This window comes from Pseudorasbora parva, chromosome 5 (assembly GCF_024679245.1).
Source record: "Pseudorasbora parva isolate DD20220531a chromosome 5, ASM2467924v1, whole genome shotgun sequence".
In the NCBI taxonomy this organism is placed as follows: Eukaryota; Metazoa; Chordata; class Actinopteri; order Cypriniformes; family Gobionidae; genus Pseudorasbora; species Pseudorasbora parva.
This window is the reverse complement of record NC_090176.1, coordinates 50,507,480-50,528,458: the sequence shown is the minus strand read 5'-3', so window position 1 is coordinate 50,528,458 and position 20,979 is coordinate 50,507,480. Positions and strand designations below refer to the sequence as shown.

At 38.0% G+C, this 20,979-nt stretch overlaps 1 protein-coding gene across 1 annotated transcript in view; it reads left to right on the top strand.

Moving 5' to 3' along the window:
• Window positions 1–20,979, top strand: part of LOC137075738 (TBC1 domain family member 8) — a 69,350-nt gene that overhangs the window by 17,682 nt on the left and 30,689 nt on the right. The window contains exons 5-8 of the mRNA XM_067444660.1: window positions 1,055–1,283; window positions 3,054–3,294; window positions 16,227–16,434; window positions 17,078–17,275. Of these exons, the coding sequence (XP_067300761.1) occupies window positions 1,055–1,283; window positions 3,054–3,294; window positions 16,227–16,434; window positions 17,078–17,275 (876 nt within the window). The remainder of the gene's footprint in view (window positions 1–1,054; window positions 1,284–3,053; window positions 3,295–16,226; window positions 16,435–17,077; window positions 17,276–20,979) is intronic.

Here is a 20,979-nt window from a genome sequence, read left to right as displayed (position 1 = left end):
AGTGCCCTGACTAGTGGACTAGTGACATGATTGAGCACGCCCGATCTCCACGTCGGAGAAGTTTCGCTTCTTTGCCGTCTTCCGTGTGTCCATGGCGTAAAATGAGGGAGTGAGGGAGGCGGAGACTTGAATATATAGGGGCGTGTTATTCTAATGACGATCGGTTTCAGCAGCCGCATTTATCAAGGGCAGGTATTGCGTACACCTGGATTGCAGAGGTGCACACAGCTTCATAAATCAGGCGGAGAGAGGAGTGTAAGCATACTCTTACGCCAACATATACGCCCGTGTCTACGCAAGATTGATAAATGAGGGCCATTGTATCTCCTTTCCAGTGTTTTAGGAAGAAGCAGTGGGTTATCTGGCTGAGAGTAAAGAATAGAGAATATATATATTAAAAACCTTATCATTATAGTTATCATTCTGAGCTTAGTGTGAATGGGCCTTTATAACGCAGACAAACATATTCAATAGTTTTTCATTATATTATATTATGTTATGTTATATTAATTATATTATATTATTATAAAGTAGACAAAGATAGCCAATGTTTTTCTTTATTTTATATTATATTAATTATATTATTTTATATTATTTTATTATAAAGTAGACAACAAGTAATTTTTTTCTTTATATTATATTATATTAATTATATTAATTTTATTATATTATATTTTTATAAATTAGACAAAGATAGTCAATGTTTTTCTTTATATTATATTATATTAATTATATTATATATTATATAATATTATATCATATTGAAGTAGATAGTCAGTGGTTTTCTATATTATACTATATTATATTCTTTTTCAAAGCAATTAAGTAAATCATATGGGTTTATTTATTTATTAATTTAATCTTTAATTTTTATAATTATATTTTAAACAGTTAAACTCGTTTGTGCTAATACTGTAAATGACATGAACAAAAGAAAATGAAATCATGAATTGTGATTATTTGTATCACAATTAGTTGTCATTGGCCTAGTTTCTACAGACATTCGGTTCAGTCCAGACTGTAATTCTCTTGATGTTTGTATGTCTGACCACAGGGTTTAATTGCTGAGGAGGTTTTAGGCGGTCCGGCTGCAGGGGAGGATGATCCGGCGCGCTTTCGGGAAGATTTGGCGCGGTTCGAGCAGCGCTTCGGTCTCCCTCAGCGGGAGAAACTGGTGTCGCATTACTCCTGCTGCTGCTGGAAGGGTCACGTGCCACGCCAGGGCTCACTATACCTCACCACCAACCACATCGCCTTCTACTCCTTCCTACTGGGCAAAGAGGGTGAGAGCTTTCTATTCAGCAGAGAATCCTGACAAATCAAATACATCACGTTTCCTCAGAGATATGAAGCAGCACAACGGTTTTCAACACTGAGAGTGATCATAAATGTTTCTTGAGCATCAAATCCTGGAGTAATGATGATAAATTCAGCTTTGATCACAGGAATAAATTACACTTTAAAACATATTACAATAGAAAAAATTTATTTTATATTGTAATAATATTTCACAATTTCTTATGTATTTTTGATCAAATAATTGCAGCCTTGGTGACTTTTTTCCAAAACGTAAAACAATCTTTTGAATGTTATTGCATATGGAGGACCAAACCTTGATGAAATTAACAATTTTTATATAAATAAATCTGGAAATAAATACACGAGGGAATAAAAAAATCGAAAGCATAAATTAAAATAAATGAAAATTAATGGGGGGGGGATTTAAAAAATAATTTAAAAATAATAATAAATGAAGAAAGAAAAAAATTAATTTAATAAAAATTGTATTATTTGTTTTATCAAGTAATTTATTTATTTATTTATTCCTGTATTTATTTAAATAATTGCATTTTTGATCAAATAATTGCAGCCTTGGTGAGTAGAAGAGACTAAAGAGACATTAAAATAATTATTTTGGACATTATTTCATATGGAGGACCAAACCTGATAAAAAAAACAAACAGACAAATAAAAACACATATATGTATATATATATATATATATATAATAAATAAATCTGGAAATAAATACATGAGGGAATAAAAAAATCTAAGCAGAAATTAATATGAAAATGAATTGGGGGGGAATAAAAAATAAATAAAAAATAAAAATAATAATAAATAAAGAAAAATTATTAATAAAAAATTATTACATTTGATTAAAAATATATAATTTTTTTAATCAAGTAATTTATTTATTTATTTATTTACTTATTTATTCCTGTATTTATTTAAGTAATTTCAGCCTTGGTGAGTAGAAGAGACTTTTTTAAAACAAATCTTTTGAATGTTATTATAGATAACGATTTCGACACCCGTCAGACCTCCGTTCATCTTCACACACAGATGAAGATATTAGTGTTGAAATCCGACGGCTCAGAAAGGCCTTCATTGACACCAATGTCATTTCCTCTCTCAAGACCCATAAAGGCACTAAAGACGTCGTTACAAAGCCCATCTCACTACAGCGGCTCGACAATCATTAATGAAGACACGAGAATAGTTTTTGTGCACAAAAAAAAGAAATAATGTCTTAAATAGTGATGGGCCGATTTCAAAACAAAGATTCGAACGGTTATGAATCAGCGTATTGATTCATGATTCGGATCACTAAAGTCACGTGATTTCGGCAGTTTGACACGCGATCCGAATCATGAATCGATTCACTGATTCATAACCGTTCGAATCTTTGTTTTGAAATCGGCCCATCACTATATAAGACGTTATTTCGTTTTTTTTGCGCACAAAAACTATTCTCGTGTCTTCATAAAATGATTGTCGAGCCGCTGTAGTGAGATGGGCTTTGTATCGACGTCTTCAGTGCCTTTATGGGTCTTGAGAGAGGAAATGACATTGGTGTCAATGAAGGCCTTTCTGAGCCGTCGGATTTCAAAACTAATATCTTCATCTGTGTCTGAAGATGAACGGAGGTCTGACGGGTGTCCAACCACAGGAGGAATTAATGACAGATGACAGATTTTTATGGGTGAACTAACCCTTTAAATGCTTTCAAACACTTGTGTGCCTGACTAATGCATGTTGTTTTGTGCACAGTGAAGCTGTTAGTCCCCTGGGCTGAAGTGACGCGGCTGGAACGCGTGTCTGTGGGGTTGCTGACGGATGTGATCCGCGTTCACACGAGACGGAAGCAGAGGGAGTTCTCCATGTTTCTGAATGTGGACGAGGTGATGAAGGTCATGTGTCAGCTGGCTGATATTGCCCTCCGCAGGCTGCTGGACAGCGGCGGACTCACTCTCGACCAATCACTGCAGGAGTCCACTAACATTACCAAGAGGTTTACATCTTTTTTTTCTTTCTTTTTTAAAATTATTATTCAATTTTTTGCAGACAGTGAATTGTTTTACAACTGATGCAAAATGTTAGCCTAGAAATCTAGACGCACCCTAGCGGCAGCAAATCTAATCTGCCGTGAGTGTCGTCTAGCAACTCTCAATACACTTTTGAGCTGTAAACGCCAAACTCTGGTCGGGCCAATCACATTGTGTATAGAGTCGGTGGGCGGGGCTTAACATAATGATGGCCGAGTTGCGTTTGCGTGCTTCTAGTAAACAAAGAAACTGGCGAACGGCGGTCTTTCGAATCAGCTTTGACCGCGACTCTGGAAGACTTGAGTTAAGCTTTTCTCTGAGAAAAGAACAAAGAATGGCACTGAAGTCATTCTTAAGAAGGGAAGATGTGTTCGGAGTTTTGCTGACCGGATACGGCGAATGTTTAGTCTCTTAACTAGCTCTGCTTCACCTTCGTTGCTCTGGTTGGTTGTAGCGCTATCCTATCGCGTGCAGAGGGAGTTTGAAGGAGTTTACAGACCAAGAAAGACGACCGTTTATCCCGGCCCTCGGATTGAGCCGTCAATGGTGAGTTTCCAGACCAAACATCTTGATGTGGGTTTGGCTTGTCAGGCTAGCAAAATGTGACAAGGTGTCTGGAAAAAACTAAAAAATAAAATGAGGCTTGAAAGGTAGTAGAACAGGACAGCAACAACTTAACACCCCACCCCTCCTCACACTACCCCTACGGCCATCAGGAAGAGATAAAATAGGAAATAATGATAATTTAAAAAAAGAAAAAAAAGGAAAGTCTCTTCACCACTTGGAAGTCTAAACAGTCTCAACGCTGACGTCACAGTAAGGCCTTCAATAACAGCCAGAATAGGGCTCCACGTTTTATAAAATAAAACTCAGTGATCCTTTGAGAGAATACCTAATTTTTTCAAGGTGGATGCATTGTATAACCTCCTTTATCCAGCCATCATGTGCTGGAGGCAAGGCGTGTTTCCATTTAAAGAGGATGTCGCGTCTGGCCAAAAAAGTGGTAAAGGCAATGACACAGTGTGCTGTGTATATCCAGTTTCGGGGAAAGGCCAAATAAAACAGTCAGAGAATTAGGGGCAATGATAGTATTAAGGGCCTGTGAAAGAGTTCTGAAAATATCTGACCAGGAGTCCGTTAGCATCGGGCAAGACCAAAACATGTGAAGATGATCAGCTGGGGATTCAAGAGGTTTACAGTGCTTCACATTTACATTTGATGCAAGATTAGCTTGGTGCACATGTCAAAAATTCTTATTTTTCATGGAAAATTGCAGTGTTTATTATAAATGATTTATCAGTGCACATTTTTTCATTTCATGTGCTTCATAATCTTGAATCAGAATAACTTCTCCCTCTCTCTCATCTCTTCTCATCGCTGATGATGTGGGTGGGGCAACCTGTCACTCACATGAGATACACCAATAGCAAACCACAACCATATAATCAATTCCCCACAGACAAAATCAAGCCCCGCCCTACATTTGTTCTTGTTTGAGAAGCGATTCACTCGGATATACGGCACAATAGAGAAGAAAAGACGAGTGCAAACTCCATGTCATGCTGACTTTAAAGGACAGCTCCAGTAAAAAATGAACCTGGGGAAATAAGCAGATGGTTACCGAGTAGATCGTTCTCTGGGATGCGTTTTCATGAAAATCAAATGTAAAGAGTTTTATCTCTAAAAACAGATTAGCTTATAACGCTTGTCTATGGGGCAAAGGGTAAGTGAAATTAAATCGCTAGTTAATACGACTAACAAGGCTCAAAATAGCCTCACACTAACACGGCAGCATAATGAGGGTCCCTACATGAATGCAGTGTTAAGTGATGAACTGTGACTTGAATCTCATATGGGCCGTTGTTTCCGGAAGAAAGCACTGAACGCAACAGAGAAAATAAATAAATAAAAATAAAAATGTCCATGCGATTAGATTTCACAAACTTAAAGGGATCCCATGGTGTTGAGACTTGTATGGCTTAATATAACATAAATGATGTATCTTACTGAATTATGTGGTAGAAAACCCATGAAAGATCTACGTTATTTAAAAAATCGATTTTATATTTGGACCATGGGCGGCGCCATTTTGTTTGCGTTCTAGGTTGATGACGTAGAGTGGTTGAACTCCTCAATCAGCTGGCATTACCCGTTGCTATTTTTACCACAACGCAACTCGAAAATTGTTTCAGAGTTAAACAAAACAATTGAATTGCTTTGTAATTGTACTTAAAACACACTCAAACATACATGTGCACACAAACTCACCTACACAAGTCACAAACAGATCGGCGGGCGCGCACACACACACCTGACTGCTCTGTCTCAATCGCATGCATCATCACCAAAACATCCTGCCTCTCTTCCTCACGTTACTTTATCCCATCGTCCTACCTAGATATTTCCCTCTGCTGGTCACATTAGGCATTATAGTTAATCTACTATCAACAGTCTATCTAGGGAACAGGATGTGTTGAACAGGATATCAACACAGGGAATAGATTGAGGGTTATTATGTATGCGCGCGCAGTGCGTGCGTGTGTGTGTGTGTGTGTGTTCGCGCCGATCTGTTGGGGTGTGTGTGTGTTCGCGCCGATCTGTTGGTGTGTGTGTGTGTGTGTGTGTTCGCGCCGATCTGTTGGGGTGTGTGTGAGTCTGTGTGAGAGAGAGAGAGTTTGTGTGCACACGTATGTTTGAGTGCGTGAAGTCGGACAGCTGTTTGTAAATCGGCTTTACTCGTTATTGCGGTGGAACGTGAGACTGAATGACTGCACTCGAACATGTCCACTATGGTGTCGGACAACACTACAAATGGCCGTCCCTTCAAATAATGCCCTATTTAAGGGTATAGGGTCGATTTCGGATGCAGCCCCTGTCGTGGAGACTGAGCAGCCCAACATCTCGATTGAGACAGAGCCTGTCGTGTGCGCGCCCGCCGATCTGTTTGTGACTTGTGTAGGTGAGTTTGTGTGCACATGTATGTTTGAGTGTGTTTTAAGTATAATTACAAAGGAATTCATTGGTTTTGTTTAACTCTGAAACAATTTTCGAGTTGCGTTGTGGTAAAAATAGCTACGGGTAATGCCAGCTGATTGAGGAGTTCAACCACTCTACGTCATCAACCTAGAACGCAAACAAAATGGCGCCGCCCATGGTCCAAATATAAAATCGATTTTTAAAATAACGTAGATCTTTCATGGGTTTTCTACTACATAATTCAGTAAGAGACATCATTTATGTTATATTAAGCCATACAAGTCTCAACACCATGGGATCCCTTTAATTTCTATCGACCAGCTCACTTAGCACAGCGTTCGTGGCTCGACTGGTCGAGACATTTTTCCAAGACGGCTTCTGTCTGTAAATGCGTAATGTTCTGTCTTTATAAAGTATCTTCTTATTAAACTGTTTGTACACTTACAAAGTTCTCAATGCTGCGGTTTGCATGTAGGGACCCTCATTATGCTGCCGTGTTAGTGTGAGGCTACAGTGGGGATTGAAAGTTTGGGCACCCCAGGTAAAAAAATTTTATTAATGTGCATAAAGACGCCAAGAAAAGATGGAAAAATCTCCAAAAGGCATCAAATGACAGATTAGACATCCTTATAATTAAAAAAAAGTTAGATTTTATTTCCATCATTTACACTTTCAAAATAACAGAAAAGTTTGGGCACCCTGCAGAGTTAATACTTTGTACCGCCCCCTTTGGCAAGTATCACAGCTTGTAAATGCTTTTTGTAGCTAGCCAAGAGTCTTTCAATTCTTGTTTGAGGTATCTTCGCCCATTCTTCCTTACAAAAGTCTTCCAGTTCTTTGAGATTTCTGGGCTGTCTGTCACGCACTGCTCTTTTAAGGTCTATCCATAGATTTTCAATTATGTTGAGGTCAGGAGATTGTGAAGGCCATGGCAAAACCTTTAGTTTATGCCTCTCGATCAGTGGCGATTTCTTTAAGACTGCAAGGGAAGCTCGGCTTCCCTTATAATGTCACAAAATTAATGGTCAAATATGTACTATTATATTAACATTGTATTGACTAAAAATGCGTTAGAAAATGTTAATCTCAAAGACGAGTTCGTTCAGAATCAGTTACATATAGCAGGTCGGCTGACTCGATTTCCTTCTCATACATTCCCGCAGCGTCACAGTGCATTTCCCTATTGAAGCCCAGCGTCCATTGACTTCAATGGGGCTGCTTTAAACGGTTTTTTTCAGCGCTTCGAAACTAGACGGTCATTGGATAAACGCTGCGATTATGTCCCGCCCACGGACGCTCAGCGTCTCTGGGGGTGAATGGGGAGTGGGCTGGCCCGGACTCTGAGCTTCTGCGTGTTGATTGGAGGGTCTGCATCTCCTTTTGACTGACAGCGATTCTGTACTATAAGGAATCACTGAAGCTATTCGCGCTCAGTCCCATCGCGGATTTCTCAAGTTCAGTCGAAATAAAAACTGCTGCAACCTATTTCTTTGATATTTGCTTGGCGAAATTGCTTCATTTTCATCATACATTTCACACAATTATACACCACATTCCTTGTTTCAGTTTTACAGAGTTTTATATTTTTATTAGATCGTTCATTCATTCACAGGGCAAAAGACCATTTTTTTGAAAAGGAACGTAGGGCAGAATTTACTTTTAAATAAATAAGACAATTGGCCGAAAATGAGCTTCCCCTCTCTGACAGACCAGTAGCCGCCACTGCTCTCGATGTAATCCACCGTGGATTTTGAGGTGTGTTTAGGATCATTATCCATTTGTAGGAGCCATCCTCTCTTTTACTTACGCTTTTTCACAGATGGCATCAAGTATCATCCAAAATTTGCTGAAATTTTATTAAATCCATTTTTCCTTTTACTCGTTCCCTGTGCCACTGGCTGCGATACAACCCCAAAACATGATCGATCCACCCCCATGCTTAACAGCTGGACAGAGGTTCTTCTCATTAAAATCTGTGCCCTATCTTCTCCAAACATACCTTTCCTCATTCTGGCCAAAAAGCTCTATTTTAACCTCATCGGTCCACAGAACTTGTTTCCAAAATGCATCAGGCTTGTCTATAATGTTCATTTGCAAACTTCAAACAATGATTTTTGTGTTGGGGCTGTAGAAGAGGTTTCCTTCTGATGACTCTTCCATGAAGACCATATTTGGACCATATTATCTCTTTATAGTGGAATAGTGTACCACAACTTTTTCTGGAGGGATCGTGCAGTCAAACGTAGGTTTTAGCTTGCTTTTCTCACTATCCGGCGAGCTGTTCTGTCTGATATTTTCCTTGGTCTTCCAGATCTTGCTTTAACTTCCACTGTTCCTGATGACTGCCCTTTCTTAATTACATTCTGAACAGAGGATATTGGCATCTGAAAACGCTTTGCTATCTTTTTATAGCCTTCTCCTGCTCTGTGATTGTCAACTATTTTAAGTTTCAGTTTTCTAGACAACTGCTTAGAAGAACCCATGGTGCTGATTGTTGGGGCAAGGTCAGATGAGTCTGGGCATTTAAAACCTTTGAGATTGACATCACCTGGTCTATCCAGACGATGATTGAGAACAATCCATGACACTAGCTGTGTCTCATTTCGTTAAATTTCGAAGGCTGCGTCCTCCGGAGGACATGTCCTGTGTAGGATGCAGTATACACAGTGTCCTCAATCAGAATTAAACGAGACGTCCTTCGTAGGACACACAGGCAGGAAGTATCACGTTGCTATGCCAACAAGTTCAGCCTCGTTGCGCTCTCACGCCAGTTACATGAATGAAAATTATTTATAACTTGAAAATGACTATGAAATGTTTCTTGTCTTGACAGCAATGTACTGTTCTAAACGTTTAAAATGCACTAAACAGTTGTCTGCCACAACTATCTGTCTGAGGTAATAAAAAAGCTTGAACTACTTAATTTAAACACCACACCTACGCTCGCATGTATATCTGGCGGTGGTGCCGTTTTTTCATATAGCCTAATATAAAAAAATATATGACGGTTGTTAACGGAGACGCGAAGAAGGCTAGACCTCATGCACACTCCGAAATCCTCTGAAAGAAGGACGCATCCGAAAGTCACATTTGGAGCGTCCTACTCACTTTTTTGAAATGAGACGGCCTTATGACGAATGCAGCCTTCGAATGCGACCTCCGGAGGACGCAGCCTTCTGAAATGAGACACAGCTACTGTCAGGTCTCAGCTTGCCAAAGGGGGCAGTACAAGGGTGCCCAAACTTTTGCAGACACCATTGTTTTGTTTTCTGTTATTTTGAAAGTGTAAATGATGGAAATAAAATATAACTTTTTTATAAATATTATAAGAATGTTTAATCTGTCATTTGATGCCTTTTGGAGATTTTGCCATCTTTTCGTGGCTTCTTTATGCACATTAATACAACATTTTTACTTGGGGTGCCCAAACTTACGATCCCCACTGTATTTTGAGCCTTGTTATTGGTATTAACTAGCGATTTAATTTCACTTATTCTATGCCCCATAAACTAGCCTAATAAGCGAATCTGTTTTTAGAGATAAAGCTCTTTACATTTGATTTTCATGAAAACGCATCCCAGAGAACGATCTACTCGGTAACCATCTGCTAATTACCCCTAGGGGCATTTCTCACCGGAGTTGTCCTTTAAACCTGAAACCTCTAAAGTTTTAGAATTGTGAATAAATTGAAACAAAAAAAGTATAAAATTTATTTTACATTTTTTTGAAATTGTGAATGTGTGACATTAGGGCTGGGTGATAAGCCAATATTTATCAGGAAAAAAGAAATCCACAATATCTATAACAAACTTTTCAAAGTAATTTATAATACATCTAGAGTAGACAATCAGGCTCATGCTGCTAAAGTCTGTTTTGATTAAAACTATTGAAGCTAAAACACAGACACTCAAAGCTCTTCACTAACACCCGCCAAAATAAAAGTTTGCTTTAACTTGGAAAGAATTGACAGATATATATTGCTATTGTATAGTAAAATTTACTTTTTAAAGTAATAATAATAATAATACTAATACAGTTTATTAAAACATCATATTAATTTTATTGTTATTATTATACAATTTATTAAAATATGACTTATTATTATACAATTTATTAAAATATGACTATTATTATTATCATTATACAATGTGTTAAAATATTACATTATTATTATTATCATTATACAATGTGTTAAAATATTACATTATTATTATACAATTTATTAAAATGTTACATTATTATTATTAGTAGTAGTAGTAATAAATCATTTATTAAAATATTACATTATTACTATACAATTTATTATTTATTTTATTATATTATATTATTGTATTATTTATTTATTTTAATTTTAATGTATTTATTATTTAGCTTACTCTGTAGAGTTTACTTATAAACAAACAAGCTATGTTTACATTAAGTCTTTACCAAATACCAAAGGTCTCGCAAATGCATTTCCTTTCCCAGTAATGAATACTGTGATGAATATATTAAATATATAATGTGATTTTTGTGTATTTGTGTATTTATGGCCATACCGTCCATCATGTGAGACTGTGTACAGACGGTCAGATGTTCTTCTTCCATTGAACCTGATGATCATGTTCTCCAGCATTATTCAGTTTCAGAGACATCAGTGAACCATCTTTTGCATCTGCCTCATTGAAAAGCTCCTTCCATCCAGCCAATCATCAGCAGGCTTTTGATTTATATATATTTCCTCCGCTTAAGGGGAAGTTCATGTATGAGAGAGACAGTGAAAACAAGTAAAGCAGAACTAAGGATGACCGAAGTTTAGAGATGATGCTGTTGGTTAAAGGTGCACTATGTAGTATTTTTGCAGTAAAATATCCAAAAACCACTAGGCCAGTGTTATATATTTTGTTCAGTTGAGTACCTACAATATCCCAAATGTTTCCAACTATTTGTAAATTGTGAGTAAATTGCTATTTTAACCAAGGACCGGGACGTGTCAGCATAGCGTCTTTGAGGAAGTCGCCTGTCAATCGCGTCATATCTGCGCTACCCTCGGTTTCGGGTTTTACTTGGCAGGAGCGCTTTACCAGGGTTTTTCCTGGGTCAGAAATGGTCTTCGGTGGTGGCTGTCTAGCTGACCAGACATGGTCGTCCACACACACGCATACACATGGGCACACACACACACACACACACACACAGTAAAAGTATATATGCGTGATATGTGAGCCCAATACAGACAATAAATGTAAAATAAATGCAAATAATCTTTTTTTTTTTTCTCATTATGTATGATGTCTTGATGTGTTTCTTTTGTTCCTCTTTTTTACCCAGTTTGTATGGTTACTGATTAATTATTTTGGCAACAATCATTAAAAAATAGCATTAAAAATGTAATAACAAATAGTCTCATTCTCTACCATATCTACAATTTAATAACATTATCAGCCAGCTATCAACAACTTGCGTTGCTCTGGTTTTACCTTATTCCAGTCTAAACTATTTTTTTGTGGTAATTTACTACACATTATCAATATAAATACCCAAAATAAACACAGGAAAATACTGTGGATTATTAAGACTAATTCTTACTAACTCCTCTTGTTAAATGGGGTAAGCACACTTGCATTCTCATTTCAGAATTGTTGTGAGTAAATTATTAAACACTGATTCGTGAGTTCAGTATTGGACAGATCAGTTCAGTAAAATGAATCGGTTCCAATGAGTCATTAGTTCGTGAATCGGACAATAGTGGACATGTATGTGTGAATCCAGACTGTTAAAACAACGCAAAAGATATATCACAGAAAACACTTCATAAGGATATTTTTCCGTGTATTTGAATGTATGGTTTTTGGCCGCTGCGTGTGCAAAACGTCTGTCAGAAGAATTGCATTTATTGAGCGCAATTCACACCCAACAGAAATTCAAGGGGAAAAAATTGCAAACGCGCCACGTGGAAAATGGAGTCAGTCTTCCGACCTTTTACTTTTGTGTAAGTTCAGCTGATTTTGATTGATATGCGCGAGTGAGAAAGAGCTCAGACGGTGATCGTTTTGAAGACAGAGTGCGCACAGCTCTCTGCTCGTTATCTGTCACTCCGTTAACGTGCGCCCTGTTACGCGCATTAGTCATCCACATCAATATATAAATCACAATAACTCATCAAATAAGGCTTTGGCGGGACAAAAATTTGTTTTGGCGGCCGCCAAAAAAATTTAAATGTAGGAAAAACCCTGTTTACTCTTAGCAGTGTGAACAAGTGAACGCACAGAGTAACGTCATAACATCATTTTCAACACACTTAAATGTATCTAATATGATAAACAGAGCTATATTACCTCATAATCATGACCGGAAACGCGGAAATACTGCAGACGCCCGGCGACTGTGTCCCGTCCGGTCATAATAAAAGTCCCGGTGTTCACGAGGCGGGTATTTGTGTAACAATCGCTCCAGCAGCCGTGCTCAGCTCCTCAACACTCGGTCCTGCTCTGCTTCACTACAGTAACGTTAATAACCAATCGCTCCAGCGGCCGTGCTCAGCTCCTCAACACTCGCTCCTGCTCTGCTTCACTACAGTAACGTTAATAACCAATCGCTCCAGCGGTCGTGCTCAGCTCCTCAACACTCGGTCCTGCTCTGCTTCACTACAGTAACGTTAATAACCAATCGCTCCAGCGGCCGTGCTCAGCTCCTCAACACTCGGTCCTGCTCTGCTTCACTACAGTAACGTTAATAACCAATCGCTCCAGCGGCCGTGCTCAGCTCCTCAACACTCTGTCCTGCTCTGCTTCACTACAGTAACGTTAATAACCAATCGCTCCAGCAGCCGTGCTCAGCTCCTCAACACTCGCTCCTGCTCTGCTTCACTACAGTAACGTTAATAACCAATCGCTCCAGCGGCCGTGCTCATCTCCACAACACTCGGTCCTGCTCTGCTTCACTACAGTAACGTTAATAACCAATCGCTCCAGCGGTCGTGCTCAGCTCCTCAACACTCGGTCCTGCTCTGCTTCACTACAGTAACGTTAATAACCAATCGCTCCAGCGGTCGTGCTCAGCTCCTCAACACTCGGTCCTGCTCTGCTTCACTACAGTAACGTTAATAACCAATCGCTCCAGCAGCCGTGCTCAGCTCCTCAACACTCGGTCCTGCTCTGCTTCACTACAGTAACGTTAATAACCAATCGCTCCAGCAGCCGTGCTCAGCTCCTCAACACTCGGTCCTGCTCTGCTTCACTACAGTAACGTTAATAACCAATCGCTCCAGCGGCCGTGCTCAGCTCCTCAACACTCGGTCCTGCTCTGCTTCACTACAGTAACGTTAATAACCAATCGCTCCAGTGGCCGTGCTCAGCTCCTCAACACTCGGTCCTGCTCTGCTTCACTACAGTAACGTTAATAACTACATCCATAAACATGATTTCTGCCCGAGTCCTATTTTCCACCGGCTGTGAGGTGAAGACCACATGTCTCAAGATGCTGCGCTCAAACTTGGCATCATCAAACTACAACTTTGTTTTGAATAGGCGCCCTCCAGTGGACGGAAAGTTGCATAGTGCACCTTTAAAGGGTCTTCTGGTGTTTCTTAGACATGTAAATCAACTGTTGCAATAAAGCTGTAAATGGACAATTAATAATAATGGTAACACTTTATTTTAAGGTTTAGTTATTAACTATTAACTAGTTGCTCATTAGCATGCATATTACTAGGATATTGTCTGTTTATTAGCACTTATAAAGCTCATATTAATGCCTTATTCTGCATGACCTTATTCTACATCCCTTAATCCGACCCAATACCTAAACTTAAACGCTACAAAACTACCGTACTAACTATTAATAAGCAGTAAATTAGGAGTTTATTGAGGAAAAAGTCGTAGTTAATAGTGAATATGTGTTCTCCATACTAAAGTGTTACCATAATAATAATCTTATCATTAAAAAAAAAATTAAAACAATTCTAATTCTTCTTCCTCTATTTTTCTCTTTTCCCTCCCTATTCTAGCTAATGCTATCCAAAACTTTGTATTTAAGGCACTTTTTGCGTTTCTTTGCCTCTTCATTACGGATCGCTTCCTGTACTCCTCAGTTGTAAGTCGCTTTGGATAAAAGCGTCTGCTAAATGCATAAATGTAAATTTAATAAACTTTGTTTATATAGCACCTTTCATACATAGAATGCAGCTCAAACATGAAAGCATAAACATTAAAGGTCCCGTTTTGATTATGTTTACAGTGTGCAATATAACATGAGTTCATGTTTCGCGTGTAAAACACAGTATTTTTCACACAATTGACTTATCTGTACAGCGCTGTTTCCTCTGTCCTAAAAACGGCCTGATGATTTCCTTGTTCTATGAAGTCCCTCCTTCAGAAACACGTAACGAGTTCTGATTGGGCCAGCGCTTCCCGTGTTGTGATTGGACAGCAGCTTAGCGTACACTTTTCCCGGAAACAGGGCCGGCTCTAGCTCTTTGGTTGTTCTAGGCGAGATGGAGTTTTGCGCCACACCAACCCACTCACTTTTATCATCTCTAATTCAGCACATGTCTGTTTACCTGCCCCTAACCGAGAAGCACTTACAATTATTAAACCCGTTAGACGCTTTATTTCCACTTTCTAATATTTTCTCAATTTTTATTGGAAATAAATGCCTTTCTGATCTGATGTGTTATGGGAAAACAGAGTAGAGCGAGTGTGGTCTGATCGATTTGTGTCAAAACTCAATGACATGCGTCTTACCCCTACACTACAGCCACGGTAGGGAATTTAGCGATTTCCGTAATTTTGTCAGGCCCAATCAATCAAGTAAACAACAAAATAGAATTCAGAATTCAAATGGGTCGATATGTTTGTTGTCTGCGCGGACTCGCGCTGCGCTCTCGTGTCTGTAGTCTAACTGTAGACCAGAGCCGTTGGGGTGTGTGCGCTGCTGCGGTGTGTGAAACTAACGTGAAAACAGACTTTATTTGCCTCAAATGAAAGCATATTTACACTGAATCATTTCCTATCACATATATAGTGTGCTATGTGCCTTTCACCATGTAGAAATTAGTAAATGTGTGTTAACTGACCGATTTCAGCCTTAGCTTCGGTAGTGTAGGGGGCGGGCTTTAGATTCTAGAGAGCATTTTGATTGGACAGAAGATTTGATGAGAGAGTGAAGTCTGCGATGATGTCACCAAAATCTGAGATTCGTTTTAGCGGAAGTGGGAGACTGTACATTTTGAATGCTTATATCTCCTAAATGCAAATTTTGTCATAGTTTTGGAACATACCAGCTTATTCATAACTTTGAGGCTAACACAGTCATACTAAAAGCTAAAAAAACTTAAATTTTGATTGCAGTGGACCTTTAAATTATGGCTGACAGAGTTGTCTGGTACACTACATTTACAAAGAATTAGGGATACCCTAAAAGACAAGATTCTGTTATTTGAAAAAGTTTGGTCCCCTTTTATTTTTTATTTTCTGCAAACCTGTGATGTTTATCATGCATCCATTTCCTGCTTTTACCTCTGGATAGCACTGGATAGGGTTGAAGTTGTGGGTGGGTCTAACTAATTAATATTCCTATTTAAATTTTCTGGTAATTATTATAATTTTTTATTTTCAGTTTGTTAAGATGTTTTATAAAAAGACATTTTATTTGTTTGCATAAAAAAGTGTATTTACAATCGATCTTCTGCTGTAATACCAAATGAAAACATCTAAACACGAAAGATGGGATCGCGAAGAACAGGACCTTTAAATACATCATGCATAAGAACAAGGGAAAGTGTTGAATATAATGTGAATGATAATACACACAGGTCATGAGCTGCTGTCGGTGTGTTTGTGGGTTGTGTGATGTGTGTATTTATAGAGCAGCTGCTTTGATGTTCGGAAACCCTCAGATCTGATGCATGAAGGTGTTTCTGTTTGCTTTGTGTCGCTTACAGGGTTTTGGAGGAACAAGCTCTCCGACAGTACGTGCTCTCTCTCTTCGGATTGCCACGGGCCGAGCGTCTGCAGGAAGTGATGTCATGCTCGGTTTGGACTCCTCATGCCCGCTGCCACACACCGGGCACCGTTTACACCACCGACGGGTATTTGTGCTTTAGCAGCAGTGAGGAGGGCCAGTGTACTCTCATCATACCCCTCGCAGAGGTACAAACTCCACTACACCTCCTTCAAAGCCTGTGAACCACTTGGTAACCATTAGGGCTGTGACGGTGACCGTGAAGGTCAGACTGTGGTGGCTGAGTAGCACCGGCGGCGGTCGGCCAAAAATGATCTGCCAATGGGGTGAGAAAAATAATCTTGTTTCTGATTGAAATCTTGTTTCTTGTTTCCGTCGCAAACAGAAATAAGATAATTTTTCTCACCCCATTGGCAGATCTTTTTGCCTGTTTTAAGCAAAAACTCACTTCATTTAGACTTTATTTTTCTCTTATGTTGTTTTACTTATATAGTAAAAGCCTCTTGATTTAAGAATATTTAGATATTTAGACTAGAAACAAGACAAAATTACTAAGTAAGAAAAGCATTTTTTGCAGTGTTCTTGTTTTTCGTAATGATGTAAAACTTTTCTTGAAAAATCAATAAAAATACAGTAAAAAAAGAAAAAAGGATACTGGTTAAAAGTTAAAGTAAACAGATATGTTTTAGCTTTATTTTAAAAACATTAATAAGCAAACTGGCTTCCTTGATGTCAGTTGTTAATGTGCTTACGGGATTTCATCCATGAGAACCAGGGATGATGTATTAATGGTTTGTGTGTTTGCGTGTGTGTGTGTGTGTATGTGTGCAGATCCTCTCCATTGAGAAGGCTGAGAGTACCAGCGTTCTGCCAAACCCCGTCATCATTAGCGTGCGGTGTAAGCGTGCCTTCCAGCTAATCGAGCTGCTTCATCGGGACGAGTTGGTGGAGAACGTCAGAGCCCGACTGCGTGCTCTGCACTGGGGACAGAATATGATCCGTGGACACGACCAACGCAAGAAATCCACGGTACTCTTGACGTCTGATGGTTCGGTTTAGAGATCCACAAGTTGTTGCGGCTCCTCTTTTCACAGTCTGTCAGTAACTCTGTTTAGTTTCTGTCTCTATGAAGCCCCTCCTTCTGAAGGTGCACTGTGCTCTGATTGGTCGGCTGGAGCAGTGTGTTGTGTTTGGGAAATGTCCCGCCCCTTACCATAAGACTTTAATCTTATTTTAAAATAAGACTTTAATCTTATTTTAGATTAAAGAAGTGCTTTCCTTACTCCGCAAGGAAAAAGTTGGTGCAGAGCACATTTCTATCAGTTTTAGATTATGGTGACCTAATTTATATGCACTCTACCTCATTTTTATTAAAAAAACTAGATGTTTTATACCACTCAGCCTTACGTTTCATTACAGGTGCTGCAGCTAGGACTCACCACTGCATTCTGTATGAAACTGTACAGTGGTCCTCCCTCTCCCTTAGAAGGAAATTCCATTTATTGTTTTTTATTGCTAAAGCATTAATGGGTAAATTACCCACCTATATTTCTAATTTGCTGATTTACCAAAATAGTGTTTACAGGACAAGGTCGTCAAAGAAAATATTATTAACTATTCCACCAACAAGAACAGACCTTGGTAAAAAAGCATTCTCATCATATGCCCCATATATCTGGAATGAACTTCAAAACACCTTAAATCTAGAATCACTTCCATCTATAAATATTTTTAAACATCTTTTAAAGTCATCTCTGACTGAACAGTGCACTTGTTTTAATTAGGTGCCTCTTAACAACACTTGTATGTTTGTGTGGTTCTTAAAGGTTAAGTATAATGACTTGTTGTGTAGTGCATGAGATCAGTGATGTATTGTGCATTATGTATTGTGTATTGTGTAATTTATGTCTTGTCTTTTTTGTTTATTTTATTTTTTTTCTGGAAACTTTTGGCCGCTAGCCTTGGCCAGGACTCCCTGGGAGAAGAGTTATTGTAACTCAATGGGACTTTCCTGGTAAAATAAAGGTTAAATAAAAAAAAAAATAAAAAAAAAAAATAACCGCCAATTTCAACACACTACTACACTGCAAAAAATGTGTTTCTTACTTAATATTTTTGTCTTGTTTCCACTTTAAATATCTACAACTTCGTTACAATCGTTATTGTCTGGTTTTGGAGGAAAATAACTCAAAATTGAGTGAGTTTTGCTTAAAATAAGCAAAATATTCTGCCAATGGGGTAAGAAAAATAATCTTGTTTTCTGTTTGAATTAAGATTATTATGTTTACCCCATTGAAAGATTATTTTGCTAATTTTAAGCAAAAACTTTCTTCATTTTGAGTTATTTTCCTCCAAAACCAGACAATAACTTTTGCTTGTCTAGTAAATAATTCTTAATGTAAGAATTTTTAGATATTTGGCCTGGAAACGAGACAAAAATACTAAGTATGAAAAGCATTTTTTGTAGTGTAACTCACTCAACCAGGGCCTGCCCCATATTCTGCGTATGAATTATTATAATGAGGAATATTGTGACATTTTCGTTCCTGGAAGAAAACGCTTCAGGGAGAAACACCGATATAGAGAAGAACAGCAACATTACACACTAAAGAAAGATAAACATGTGAAAAAAAGAAATATTAGTGAGATGCTCCTAAGCTGTGATATTCATTCATTGACATTTACAAACGGCCCTGTTCCTTCTTCAAACCTTTGTACATATTAGAATAGGTCACTATTAATAATTCATCAGTGCATGCATGGTTCATATCTGCACTATACATGCACATTTGACAAATAAATTCGGAGATTGACACTTTCAAAGGTTAGTTCACCCAAAAATGAAATGTCTGTCATTAACTCCTCCCCCTAATGTCGCTCCACACCCGTAAGACCTCCGTTCATCTTCACACACAGTTTAAGATATTTTATATTTAGTCCGAGAGCGTATGCAAGTGTATGCACACTATACTGTCCATGTCCAGAAAGGGAATAAAAACATCATCACAGTAGTCCATATGAGACATCAGTGGGTTAATTAGAGTCTCTTAAAGCATCCAAAATACATTTGGGTCCAAAAATAACAAAAACTACGACTTTATTCAGCATTGTCTTCTCTTCCGTGTGTCTCCAAAAAGATTAAAACGCTTAATGAATCAGTGAATCAAACGATGCTGTGGGTCGCCAATGTCACGTGATTTCAGCATTTTGGGGGTTTGACGCAATTCGAACTGCTGAAATCATGTGACATTGGCGACCCGAATCATTGATCGATTCATACCGTTTGAATCTTTTTGGAAGAACGCGGAAGAGAAGACAATGCTGATTAAAGTCGTAGTTTTTGTTATTTTTGGACCCAAATGTATTTCTGATGCTTCAAGAGACTCTAATTAACCCACTGATGTCTCATATGGACTACTGTGATGATGTTTTTATTCCCTTTCTGGTCATGGACAGTATAGTGTGCATACACTTGCATACGCTCTCGGACTAAATATAAAATATCTTAAACTGTGTGTGAAGATGAACGGAGGTCTTACGGGTGTGGAACGACATTAGGGAGAGGAGTTCATGACAGACATTTCATTTTTGGGTGAACTAACCCTTTAAGATTATCACAAGGTAAAATGTTATTCTCCTGCAACAGGTTAGTTCTGCTGATGGTGAAACTGAAGCACAAGCATTTATTTTATATATATATATATATATATATATATATATATATATATATATATATATATATATATATATATATATATATATATATATATATATTAAAATATGTGTCTATTGTCAAAACACCACTTCCTGTGCTTTTCACATATTCAATTTAGAAGAGTTGTTTAGATGTATAAAGCATGTGTGTTTATTAAGGCATGTTTTCATAACACATATGCAACATTAACTCTTTCACCGCCAGCGTTTTTAAAACATTTGCCAGCATGTTTCATCATTTTCACAATGCATTCCAGAATATAATGTTGTATGAATATCAGAACGTCCAATATATCAAAAGAAAGAACAGAGCTTCAGCTTTTAAACAGCAAAAAAATTATTATTCTAGCTTTATGCATTCTTTTTGAACGTGGGTACATTTCATAAAAAAGCAACATTTTTAACAAAAAGCTCAGAAATTGTATTTATTTTTAATTTATTTTTTCATTGTCAGTGTTTCTTTGTTAAATCTTGTAAATTTTGTAAAAATGCCAACATGCTAATAAGATGTTAAAACATGTTAGCAAAATGTTAAATCATGCTAGCTTTGTCAATCCAACACAAAAATAACAAAATGTACAAAAATGTACATTCACATTAGACAATAAGTAAGGGATAATGTACACCCAGCTTCGCGAAGAAAAACAGTTCCAGACTGCTCTAAGCCTTTATCTATTGCTGCTAAATGTTGAAAATGAATGCTGAAAGGGTTAGTTCAGCCAAAAATGAAACCAAGCCTATGATTTACTCACCCTCAGGTCATTATAGGTGTTTATGACATTCTTCTGTCAGACAAATACAATCAGAGTTATATTTAAAAAGTCCAGGCTAACGTTAATCCCAGCAGTAGTTGTAGTTGTGTTTGAAGTCCATTAAATGCAGCTGTCCGTCAAATGCTCCACACGACTCCGATGGGTTAATAGAGCCTTCTGATTCCAATCGATGCGTCTGTGTAAGAAACCCATGGCGGTTAAGTATTTAACAGCCACAAGATGGCGCCAGGGTTAAGCATAGAAGTA